Source organism: Haliotis cracherodii, unplaced genomic scaffold (genome assembly GCF_022045235.1).
Source record: "Haliotis cracherodii isolate W230 unplaced genomic scaffold, xgHalCrac1.p SCAF_4, whole genome shotgun sequence".
Classification (NCBI taxonomy): domain Eukaryota; kingdom Metazoa; phylum Mollusca; class Gastropoda; order Lepetellida; family Haliotidae; genus Haliotis; species Haliotis cracherodii.
In genome coordinates, this window is record NW_027266297.1 from 37,877,561 (window position 1) to 37,890,744 (window position 13,184).

The 13,184-nt window shown below is 39.0% G+C and overlaps 2 protein-coding genes across 2 annotated transcripts; both read left to right on the plus strand.

Annotated features, from left to right (window-relative positions):
• The first annotated feature begins 997 nt into the window (after nucleotides 1-997).
• Nucleotides 998-6,262, plus strand: LOC139479408 (uncharacterized). The gene is made up of 3 exons (XM_071262262.1): nucleotides 998-1,007; nucleotides 4,492-4,585; nucleotides 5,206-6,262. Exons 1-3 carry the CDS (start codon nucleotides 998-1,000, stop codon nucleotides 6,260-6,262), a joined length of 1,161 nt encoding a protein of 386 aa, XP_071118363.1.
• Nucleotides 6,263-7,268: 1,006 nt separating this feature from the next.
• LOC139479989 (uncharacterized) lies at nucleotides 7,269-11,809 on the plus strand. The gene is made up of 2 exons (XM_071262955.1): nucleotides 7,269-7,550; nucleotides 9,241-11,809. Exons 1-2 carry the CDS (start codon nucleotides 7,474-7,476, stop codon nucleotides 10,163-10,165), a joined length of 1,002 nt encoding a protein of 333 aa, XP_071119056.1. The 5' UTR covers nucleotides 7,269-7,473; the 3' UTR covers nucleotides 10,166-11,809.
• The last annotated feature ends 1,375 nt before the right edge of the window (nucleotides 11,810-13,184 follow it).

The following is a 13,184-nucleotide window of genomic DNA, read 5'->3' on the forward strand; positions in this document are numbered from 1 at the left end:
TCCCAGCAATATCCCAACAATATATCAGCAATATCCCAACAATATTCAAACACTATCCACGCAATACCCCAACAGTATTCACGCACTATCCCAGCAATATCCCAGCAATATTCCATGCAATACCCACGCAATATCCAAAACATACCCCAACACTATCCCAGCACTATCCCAATACTATCCCAGCAATATCCCAACAATATTCCGGCAATATCACAACAATATCACAGCAATATGCCCTGCAATATCGCAGCAATATTCCAACAATATTCCAATATTATCCCAGCAATATCCAAGCAATATTTCAACAATTTTCCAATAATATCCCAGCAATATCCCAGTTATATTCCATCAATATCCCATCAATATCCCAACAATATTCCAACAATATTCGAACAATATCCCAGCATTATCCCAACAATATCCCAGCAATATTCCAACAATATCCCAGCAATATCCCAACAATATTCCAGCAATATTCCAGCAATATCCCAGCAATATCCCAGCAATATCACGGCGTGGGACACCAGAAATGAGCTTCACACATTGTACCAATGAGGGGACAAACCTAGACACGTAATCAGGGAGAATATGGGATTCGAACCCACGACCATATATTCCGACATGCCGAAAGGACGCAACTCACAACGAAATGCGACACTTGAGACCACAGGCCCACCGTGTAGAAAACGACGTATGAAATTGCCTGTTCATGCTCATAGTGTAGCTGCATAATACCACTATCTGTCAGCCCCAGTCAGGTCATATTTCCGCATTGTGTGACACCGGAGGTGATTCCATCCTCGTATTGCTGGTGTGTTAATACCTTAAATGACTTATTAAACGTACCTACTATAAAATTCCTTAGTTGTGGACAGAACGTAACATTTAGCAACATCAGTTAGCTCTAATACATTTAGAATAAATATCAGTATATCATATCAAAACGTTGTGTACAAAAGGCTCTCGAGAAAGAAAATCTTGACTAAATGACCCAAAGATGCGGATGGGTAAGGAAAACTGTATAAAATAAAATGCAGGCAGATAACATTGTACGATTCCTTGTTTGTGCGTTTTGATTGCAGTGATAAAGATATCGTCCAGGCGCGCCAAGAATGTGGTATACGGTAATGTGCAATAGTTACTACCGCAATGCCGAGAAGCCGAATGTGAAGAATAACTTCCGTACGTTTCTGATCTCTATCCTACAGTAAGTAGTTAAAGAGAACATATTAAGTTACAGTTTCATGTGATCAATTAGGTATATGTGTTTTTTCTTTGGGGAGCATTATGGAGTTGGAACAGTAAATATGTTTCAGATTTTAAGACTAGAAAATTATTTTAAAAGATTAAATTAAATGAGTAGAAGTGGTAGAGGGTTAGCTGTGGGCTGGGGCATTTTCTTGTTTCAACCTGTAATTGTGACAGACAGATAGTCTATTCAAGTCTAACCTTAGGAACAGCTATATTATAAACAGGTAAAAACATATACACACGTACAGAGTCAGAGACTAGTGTATACAGTATGAAACAATACCTTTCTTGCAATGAAAGTAAAAAAATATTTGTTTTAAATATGCATATATTCACCAATGGGGGGTATGGGTGAGCGATGGATTCCTTAACCTGAAAACGTGATGGTTTGTAGCAGATTCGAAACTGTCATTGAAGTGGATGGACGCCAGTTAATACAATGTCCGGGAACAAGATACAGTCGCGCCAACCATTAGTAGTCTGAAGGCGACTATACAGGAATAAATGACATTGTCGACTTCAGACCATCTGAAACGAAAGTTTATGGAGTAAATTCGGCTGAATAAGAAACCAGTAAAGTACAAGACATATGTGTTGGCGGCACAACACGGTCACGTTGTCTTACGTACGCCAGTCAGACATTGTGGGCTCAACCCTGTTAAGCATATCTTGGCTAATTGCACAGGGTTCGTGGCAAGACATTTCACAACATTCAAACTCACACATGTCAAAGGGAGGATCAACGCGGTCTTTACTAGCCATCAGCCTTGTTGAACCAGTTATCATACATTTGGGTGATAGTACAGATTCATACACGTCATCAGCGGAGATAGATGCTACCTCAAGATATCATATATAGAAAAACAATTACTTTTTGATTCCAAAACCGCAACATTCCAGTACACATCCAGTTTCATAGCTTTTAACTATTCCATCATTTATTTATCCAAGCAGATATAATCCAGTACATATCCTAAATTGCTACCCCATCAACGCACATGTCAATTAAGTTGGTTGGTTGGTTTGTTGTTTTACGCCGCAATCAGCAATATTCCAGCTATATCACTGTCAATTAAGTACAATCACAGCAATATTTTGAGACCACCCCCAACTCGGGTAACATTTGCACCTGGGAGAATGCACGGGCCGGTGTGAGGTTATCACCTCGGGATAGGCCGTTTCATACATTCATGACAACATACGAATATTTTCTAAGTTTATCATCATTTTACCTGTAAAAGTTCGTTTTAAGGGTTATCACAGTGTCAGTTAGGATAGGCTAGATTAGGTCAATTTGCGTTACTTTGATATATGCTATTTTCATAGCCCTATATTTATTAAATGAAACCGGGAGGCATTTTTCTAGCATTTCCGACAGTACTTTAGTGTTCTATTGAGTGTCAGCTGTTACAATTCATCCTGTGTCAGATGTTCCTGTAAGAAAGGTGGAATAGTGTGTACAGCTACATGTATGATACCATAATCGGCAAATGGACAAAAGAAACACTGATGACAGTGAAGTTGAGGAGACACGAAGCAGTGAACACTGAGCAGGCTAAGAATCAATTGACCATGCTGTGAAAGCACCTATTTTCAAATTCCGTTTATTACCTAACACTTTTCAGTGGAACATTCCATTTTTAGACAGAGGAATCTCTGATGATTAGTTTGAAGTATTTATCTTTTATTCACGAAAAAGTTGAAGCACTACAAAATTTTGGGTTCACTTAATGACTGTCGGCCAACATACTACCATGGCCGTGTGATCGATCAGATAGCCAGCGACACATGAATCATTGCCGGACGGAAATTGTCAGTGTTAAAACAAAATATTCGCGCTTTATATTCATGTGAAACCACCTACTGGGAAATGAAACGAGACAGTTTGTAGCCAGTTAAGAATTAAATATAATATTTCAACGCCAGAGAATAATCAGCCGAAACGGATTTTTAGCTATGAAACTTGAAAGTAAGTTGTCCGTCAAAACTTCTTTTTACCTTTCACCATCTTTTCACTGTTGCGTGATATTGATGAATAACTATTTATAATGAAAAGTAGAAGAAATCTCAAATGATAATGAAGAATTATAGAATGATACTGTATCTGTGTACACAATATGAGTGTACAGTTAGAAATAGTCAAAAGATATAACGGTGATAACAAGAATGTTTTCATATATTGCACCTGTATTGTGCACCACATTGTGACGAATCCGGGTCTTTGGCATGAAAACCGAACCCTTCAACCACCGGGTAACCCGCTGCTTCTTACAATGAAGATTATGCTTTAAGATATACTGGTCCTCGAGAACATCTGATACTGAAGACGTCACATTTACGGTCTCCAATGCCTAGAAACAAAAATTACTCAAAACAAGTTTTCATACGTGTGTACTTTTGTAACTCTGTCATTTGGTCCATTGTGTGTCATCGTCAGTCACAGTTTTGTATATATCTACCAGTTCTATATTAGAGTATATATCATAAAAATATTAGACATTCCGGTGCAAAATAGATCCTCTAAATTTTAACTTATTTACATATTTACGTGGCTTGGGTTTTTTCAAATTTTCAAATATGTGAATGCATATTTTGGATGCCTTACATAATATTTTAGGGATGGACTATTCAGAATAAGGGATAGAAGTAGCCTGGTGGTTAAAGACACTCTACAGTATTTAGCACAGACAAAAAACATGAAACTGACCCCCTATATACATTATTCACAGTGGACATTATCTAAAAGGTTTGCAGGATTTCTATTTCTTCCCCAAATAATGACAAACCCAACTTTAATTTCATCAGCAAAATGCTGCGAGTTTCAGGTTTCTTGTTTTGTTGGTTAACGGCACAAACAGCAATATTCCAGCTATATTCCAGCTATATGACGATGTCAGTTAAAAATCGAGTCTGAACCAGACAATCCTGTTATTGACATCATGAGCATCGATCTATTCAATTGGGACATATTCGATTGTTAACTGAGCCTGACCACACGATCCCGTTGGTGAGTGAGTGAGTATGGTTCTACGCAGCTTTTAACTTTATTCCAGCAATATCACGGCGGGTGACACCAGAGATGGGCTTAACACATTTTACCCATATAGGGATTCTCGAACCCGGGTTTTCGGCGTGACTGGCGAACGCTTTAACGACTAGGCTACCCCCACCGCACCCGATCCCGTTTATCGCTGCCTTTGATATATTTATGTAGTCCAGTAAATTCAAATGCATGTTTAGCATTTTCAGAAAAGGACTTTGTCTTCCTACTCGTGGCGGCCTTTGTTTCAGCTGCAATCATTGGCGTAATTTGTGCGTGTCTAGACTGCATGAGGTAAGAGCAACTGCAATGCAAACGTAGAACACAGGCTTAAGTTATATTGTAATATATTGTGCATCAAAAACTCCATGTCTACATGTATATCTAATCTATGTGCATCTCTTAGGGTTGTTATTTACCTATGGTCGTAAGTTCGAATCCAACATTCGCCTTGGTTATGTCTCAGGGTTTGTCAGCACCTGATCTGTGCTCGTGGGTTTGAAAAAAGTAAACTTTTAAGACCTGCATCGATCTCTCCTTGCACATCAAACATATACTAGCATACAGTTATACACGTGAAATACTGATGAATACTGATTATAAGCGACATTAAGGTCACTCAGTCGCTCACTTCTAGGATAAGTACTAGTATAATGTAGAAACAGCATAAGATAGTCATCAGTACATGGGGTAAATATACTAAAAAATATGAATATTTCGACAAACCAGCCTTGAATACATATAATAAGATATCATATTCATTTTTCACTGTCAGTAGTATACAAACTTATCGATCCCCGTTTCAGTGATTCGTCACATCAAATATAGTTTTCTCTGGACAAAATCATCAAAGTAAAAAGCATGGATCTGGAGATCTGACAATTGATATAATGTACACAATAAACCCATTACAGATTGTGCCCCACTACAAAATCCAATGTACGGACGTCTACACAAGAAGAAAGAAGCGAAACTGAAGCGACTGCAGGACTGTTTGACAGGTCAGCCACAGAAACTGATGTAGCAGTCAACAACCAGTACTTGACGGCTACGGTACACCATGCAATGCAAGACATCATGACGGCAATCACAAATGAAGTTCAACCCGACTCAACACTGGGGCAACACCCTGAAGACTTGTACCATCGCATTCAGGAATCCATGTCATATCTTGTGCAAAACATTGAAAATGGGGTTCCACGGGTGACCTTTTGTCGAAGGGGACAAGATGTTTCGCCTGCGTCTTCAGAACCAGAACATGATACTCCACAAGCAGCAGGTGGGGGGAGTTCCAGTTTGGTCCGTCGTGAGACAAATGAAGTACCACTTGAATCTATTGATGGAGGAACAAAAGAACCGCATGAAACCTTTGTTGGAAATGCCTATCGATCCTCGGGTAATTTTGAGTTCATGAGTGGAAGTACGACTGGGACATGTGCCCAAGGCTCCTGGGTTGGTACTGCTGAGATAGGAACATGTAGATCAGCTGATGCTAGAGGTACTGATGAAAGCCCTGTTTATCAGGGAGTTGATGTATCAGTGCAGAAAGCTGTTCGTGATTACTTCAACAGACCTACAAGGGACATATTGCAGGGCTATACATCATCGCCAGATGCCGAAGTCAACACAGACCCGTCGTTAGATGATTACCAGGCTGTCAGAGGTTACCTTACAAGAATCATCGATGTGATTTCACTTCAGTGGTTGAATGAGCAGACAACAGAATCAGCTTCAGATAACGAGTATACAATTATGCATAATTGTGTGGCTACACCAAAAGATACTTGTCAATACAATCTAAATAGTGAAAGGAAAATCCTAGAGAGGCCGTTACCGGATACATCACTGCTTGCCTCTCGTCTGAGTGCTATAAGAAAACTACCTTTCACCATTGGGTCAAGAAAACGGTCTTCTAACGACGCAAGCCGGTGTCTTTATGCCAATGTAAAGGGGTTCGTGAAACGCCATTAAAAGTCAACAAAAACATTTCAGGCCTTGAAGGGCCACGGTGTATTCCTCCTGTGGGGATATTCTGGTGATTCACTCGAGGACAGGTTGTCCACCAGTGGTATACGGAAAGTTCCCTTAGTAACCTGGATTGGTCAATTGAATTGTCGGGACTAAATGACTGAGACTAGTAGAAGCGATATTCCGGATACATGCTCAGTAATTTAGACACAAATCAATTAGTAAAGATCTGGTAGAGGGTCGAATGTCGTTTGATGAAGGCCACGAAACACCTCAACATTTGAAAATGTAATATATCCGAAAGCACATCGTGTCTGAAAAATTAAGAAGTTACTTTAGAAGCTTAGAAGCATGTACATAATCGCACCCCAAACTTTCTAGCTATATCAAGTCGGCCGATACGCTGTCGCGACAATCCAGTGGTTGGTATGATGATCAATGTTCATATTAATCCATGTATGTCTCCTGATTGAAAAATATCGTCTTATGCACGACAGATAAATATATATAATGTCCAATGTCCGATTTTTTAATATATATCTTAATATCGAATATTTGGGTTTGCATTAAAGAAATCACATTTCTACTTCATATGTTGTTATCAATAGTCGGTACATTAAAATGTGAGTTTCAAACAATGCCTGGTTGGAGCCAATTACAAGGACTGGTTCATACAATATCACACCTGGAAGAATTACTGAACTGGTTTATACAATATCACAGCTAGAACAATTACTACGACTCTCTCTCTCTCTCTCTCTCTCTCTCTCTCTCTCTCTCTCTCTCTCTCTCTCTCTCTCTCTTTCTCACTCTCCCTCTCTCTCTCTCTCTCTCTCTCTCTCTCTCTTCTGTTGAATTAACACAAGGAAACCGAAACAGTAACAGTAATAATATAAGAATTTAAACTGTGGTTGTCACAGGGAAAGAGAAAGCACACCATAATAACTGAAGTCAGAAACTAACAGCGGGGCTTCATCGTGTTAAAAGTAAGGAATTCTGTGTGAAATAACTACTCCTACGTTAAGCTTCATCTGTGCAGTGTTATTTCAAGACTGCAATGAGATATTGTGATTTGGAGAATACACACTAACCACATAAACCAGTCCGTGTTTTGCAATCTCTTGAAATCCATGCGTCCAAGATGGAGATCATCCTGATTGTTGGACAACACAAAGGTACCGTTCAGAAATCGAGCTCAATCTCCACGTTTAGTCATGATGGGAGAGACATTTCTGTTGGTGATTCTTCTCCCTCTACTCTGCCTGCTCGCCATCTACATTCTCAGGGAGAGGTTAGTGTGACTTTATGATTTATAAATTGTGCTTCCGAGAAAGTGGTTCGGAAACTGAATTGCACTACAGTTATTAATGAAGGTGATCAATTTGTTAAGACTGAAAGGAACTCTACTCACAAATACAGTAAACTACGGTTATAACGAACTCAAAGGCGCCACTACTTTTAGCTCGTAAAGTTCGTAATAATCGTAGATCCTTATAAGCATATATACAACATATATACAACAAATGGCCGGGACTAAAATATAGGTTCGTTATATAGGTCAATTCGTTATAAGCGTGTTCGTTATAAACGTAGTTTACTGTATTCAGTTACCCAAATATGTTTTTGTTGGATTTCCTGACTGACAAGATCTTGGTCAAATTTGCGGATAGAAAAAGTAGTATAACAGACTACTGTGTCTATATTTCTCAATTGCTAAGAAACTTTAGGGATTGTACATTTTATTCAAATTTCACTGAACGACTCATTTTGCTTTCAACTAAGCTTTTTAAAAAGGTTTCACCATCAAAGGCATGGTTAAGTCCTTCTGGTCTATGCATCCGTTATCAACATGTATACAATTGTCAATGATGTTTCTATATTGAATATATAGATAATCAACATACTGTTTTCAATTATAACTGTCAACACATATTATTATAATTTTCAATCAAAATGTGAAAGATTAAATGTTCGAGTGTATCATATCTACACTAACGCATTCGGTTTAATGGGACCAACGAGAGGCTGAGGGAATGAGTTACGTTTAATGCCAAAGCATTCCAGTTATATCAGCTTGACGTGGGACGAAAGCCCGAAGTGATGCAGGTCTCAGACTTTCACCACTTTGGTGATACCCACAAGCACGGGTATGGTGCTGACAGACCTAGAAACATAATCAGGGCAAACCGGGATTCGAACGCCTGATCATTGGTTTCTGGCGTGGGCAGGGGGCGCAACCCTGCACATTAAATTTAGGCGTCTTAGACGAATTGGTCACGAATGTCGACACTCCACCCTGGCATTAAACCCGGACTTGTTTGGAACTACGGATCCCATCTTTGGCTTAAAAAAGAAAATATGAAAAAAATATGTGTGATCATGTTTTACCAAACAAAATATATTGTTCACTGGTCAGTGGTAGTCACGGAGTCAACACTCTGTGCACTGATCTGCTGACCTTGGATTCCAATCACAAAATCGGTCCGATTGTACTCCTTAGTTGTCAGCAACACCGAGCGCGTTGGTTTCACAAAAATGGTGAACGCACGTGCTTCTTTTGTTTGTTGGTTTAATTGTTTAACACCGCACTCAGCAATATTCCAGCTATATGATATAAATAATGGAGTCTGGTCAGGCAATCCAGTGATTGATATCATGAGCATCGATCTACGCAACTGACATACAATTACATGCATCAGCTAAGTCAGTGAGCTTGACCACCCATTCCTGTTACAGTCCACTTACGGCTAGCATGTCCTTTTTAGATGACCTCCTGTGACAGACGTAATATACCTGAAATACAGTCAAAGAACTGTTAGAATTAGCGTTAAACACACCCACCCATTCCCTTAGGCTTAATCGGACCCCACCCAATAAAGAAATGAATAAATGTAGAAACTGTTTCATCTTTTAATCTTACTTAGTTGAAGTAAGAACACTCGTTACAGTGCCATTGAATAATGAAATTGTCACTGTTTCAGGGTGTTTGGCTGTCTTCGGGATATCATGGTCATAGTGCAAACAAAGTGGAGAAACATGTTCTCTCATGCTTCAATGATGTACGCGAATATGAGGAGGACGCCTAAATCTGAGGAAAATGAATTTCATTTCATTAATAAGCGCTCAGTGTATACTCAGTCAGGAACTGGTGAATTTTCTCTTTTGAACCAGCACGTGTACATTGACATAGAAGATAATCACGTCTACTCAGAAGCGTTTGAAATGCCTACTTGTACACCGCCTAGTAGTCTGCTGCCGAGTTTTCCCTCCTCAGACATGTATCTCACGTCATTCGCATCGTATATAGCCAGTGACCACTTGGATGGTGTAGATGAAGGCAACGGAGAAGGTCATAGTCAAGGTCACGTTAGTAATAAAGGTGAAGGTCACGTCACTAAAAAAGGTCACGGTCAGCTCCGAGAAGATAGAGAGGAGCACATGATTGACGATGGGAAGGGACACCTCAGTCGACAGGACCAGGGGCAGCCCAAAGGAAGACCTACCCCTACATTTTCGACTGGCCAGTATGTTTCACACGACAAGCTTCTTAAATATAATAAGGGTTTAGTGACGTCGTTGGGTGTAGGAAAAAGTGGACAACATATTGTTCAACTGCACGCCACGCCACCGGATAGGTTACTCGATGGAGCATCTCCGGACTCAGTCCCTGAAGAGAAAGGTCAACATGAGGAATTAGACAGAAATGAGAGAATTATATCTGAATGTTCTACCAAGGAAAGGGATAGTGATGTTGGTGATTGTAAGACAGTGAAATCATGTTCACAAACATCTCCGCCCTCTGAAGTAGCCGCTACGCTTAAGTATGTGTGTCCACATTGTGGAAATGCGGAAGATATTTCAGAGAGGAAAAAAGTACTTTCGTCAACACGGTCGTGTGCAACATAGATGGGTTTCGGTTATTGACATGTGATGGAACATTACTTGTAATAAGACAGTGTTCGCTTTGTTATTCATACGACACACGGGCTGTGATATCAGTACACAATCTTACGCTCTGTAGTCAAGCATATAAGGGATCTTTTCAAAATGTCAGCATTCATTTAATTATCTGTTTATTAAAAGAACTAGAATTGTTTGAAGAAAATGTGATTGATATGTTTTGTAACAAAATGACCTTACGGTTTTAAAATTTTTAATATAAACTAGTCACTGAGATTTTAGTGGCTTTACCCTCTAAGGGAGTTAAAGTTTTGTGAAAGTAGTGTGCCTCCTTCAAGGAGTAAGTATATACTCCGAAACGTTGTGTTCCTCATCATAAAGAAGTTGACGTCTTCAAGGAGTAAGTATTTACTCCGAAACGTTGTGTTCCTCATCATAAAGAAGTTAACGTCCAAATATTCTCTTCCTCATGAGTATCACTTCTAAATGCCTTTCAAAGACCAGAATATATAACATTTGGATATATTTGGATTAAGTTTTAATGAGTTGAATTATGTGTCATGGTACTTGTAGAAACACCTTTATATATTTCAACAACAAAACCATGAGTTTTGAGCAAAGGAAAATATCAATTTTTGAGTTTTCGAAACATTTCGAACAGCATGTTGAATTTTGTAAAAGCCTTCGACCGAGACTGGCCACAGCATGGAGAGTTTCTGGAAAAATGGGTTTCCAGATTGGGACGCTTTGATATATGGTGTATAGAATGATATGGAATATTATTTGACGAATACTCGTTATGTCTAACGTGACTGAATACTTATTTCATATTTGCAAAGACAATCACTCCATCGGACTTTGATGCGGACATGAAACTATGTAACATCTGAAATTGGACCCAGTCTGATTAACTAGGAAATGGAAAGGGCAGGCTTTAGCTTTTCGTTGTGAAAACTATGCTACATACGCGGCACAACAGTGAAACTGGAAATGTCACAGACGCAAGCTTGTCATTTGTTATTCAACATGGTACTGAAACATTACAAGAACCTGGAGTGAGTGAGTGAGTTGGGTTTAACGCCACTTTTAACAGTATTCCAGTTATATCGCCGCGTGTCAGCTTAATGTGGGAGGAAAGTCCGAAGTGATGCAGGTCTCAGACGTTTACCACTTCGGTGAAACCCACGAGCACGGGTATGGTGCTGACAAACCTAGAAACATAATCAAGAACCTGGAAGTCATTTCAAAATAAATCTTCTTTCAGTGGCTGTTGTTTTGTTTTAGAGCTAATTGAATCTTGGTTCTTTGGCATGAGATGACCTGGAAGGCTAAATGCAAAATCGACATTTTCTTACTTTCTACTTCCGGGTAGACTATTGATTCGGGTTTTTCGATCTACATATAAGTATTTTAGTATAATAACTTCAAACAGAATGATATCCTGTTTTTATACTGAACAGATGGCCAAAGTGCACTTGCACCCGGAAGGTCGAATTTGAAGTAAATGTCGTATCTTAAAGTCTTAGTTTCGGACAATTTGTAAAACAAGGAAACAGTAGATATTTTTCGAAGTTTATTTCAATTTGAAAAATCCATTTAGTTGTAGTGCATATCATCGGACAAAGATCGGCTTAATAATACCCCGGGCTATATGTGGTGTATAATATGCTATATATATGGCATTATTTGAAATGTATTGTGCACTGTATGCTATATGTTGTGAATCATATACAATATTTTGTGCGTTATATGCTATATATTATGCATTATATGCTACATATTGTCCACTGTATGCTATATATTGTGTATTATATACAATATATTGAGTATCATATGCTATATATTATGCATTATATGCTATATATTGTGCACTGTATGCTATATATTGTGTATTATTGACAATATATTCTGTATTATATGTTATATATTATGCATTATATGCTATATATTGTGCACTGTATGCTATATATTGTGCTCTGTATGCTATATGTTGTGTATTATATACCATATCTTGTGTATTATATGCTATATATTATGCATTATATGCTATATATTGTGCACTGTATGCTATATGTTGTGCATTATGTACCATATAATGTGTATTATATACAATATGTTATGTATTATACATTAAACATTGTGCATTATATACTATATATTGTGGATTATATTTTGCGTCAGCTCATCCAAGACACCCCATACCATTACTTCCACCTCTAAACTGACAACATACAGTAACGCAGGCGTCCCTTAATTCCTTCTCCTGGAAGCATGCAGACCAGAACCGTCCAACTGACACCTGGGTTCATCTGTGAACAGTATACTGCCCCAACCTTCACTTCTGAACCTCAGTTGCCGTCTACGCTAAGTTGGGCGTACCTGGCTGTGACGTGTAAGGCTAACTGGGCGTTTCACTAGACGTCGAGACGGATATTGTGCTCCCTTCACTGGTTGCGTACGGTTTTACCACTAATTAGTCTCAACCTCGGAATTATCCGAGCTGTAAATGTGGCAGTTTGATATCGATTTCGTAGATGCACCAACCGAATACGATTGTCTTGTTGACGTGACGTGGAAAGTCACGAGTGTTGTCCTAATGTAGAGAGCGTCTCTAAAGAGATCATACTGTGTTTCTTTGTACGCAAAAATGTCTGGCAAGTCGTTCTGCGCCTTTCCTGTTTGCTAACCATACCTACAAACGTTATATTTGGCACTTTCTTAGTAAAGTACAGATTCTCGTCCTTTTTTGGGTTAAGTCCCGTCCGGGATTCGAACCCACACTTGACGGACGGGACTCAAAAAGTACGAGAATCTGTACTATACTAAGAAAGTGTTATCTAAATATAACATGTGTTACATTCTTAATGGCATCGTGTATTCATAACCACACCTACGTTGATTTTCAGCAGGCCGTGGCATTGCGTATGCGTTATTTACGGTTAAAAAGAAGTGTTTTATGAGCACCTGACAGCTTAAAAATCATTGTGAGCTTTTCACGTTCAAAAAAACATGTGAGTGTCATGCA

Coding starts and splice junctions, on each gene's coding strand:
- LOC139479989 (XM_071262955.1), top strand. CDS start 7,474: ATGATGGGAGAGACATTTCTGTTGGTGATTCTTCTCCCTCTACTCTGC. Junction 7,551..9,240: donor ATCTACATTCTCAGGGAGAG/GTTAGTGTGACT, acceptor TCACTGTTTCAG/GGTGTTTGGCTGTCTTCGGG.
- LOC139479408 (XM_071262262.1), top strand. Junction 4,586..5,205: donor GCGTGTCTAGACTGCATGAG/GTAAGAGCAACT, acceptor AACCCATTACAG/ATTGTGCCCCACTACAAAAT.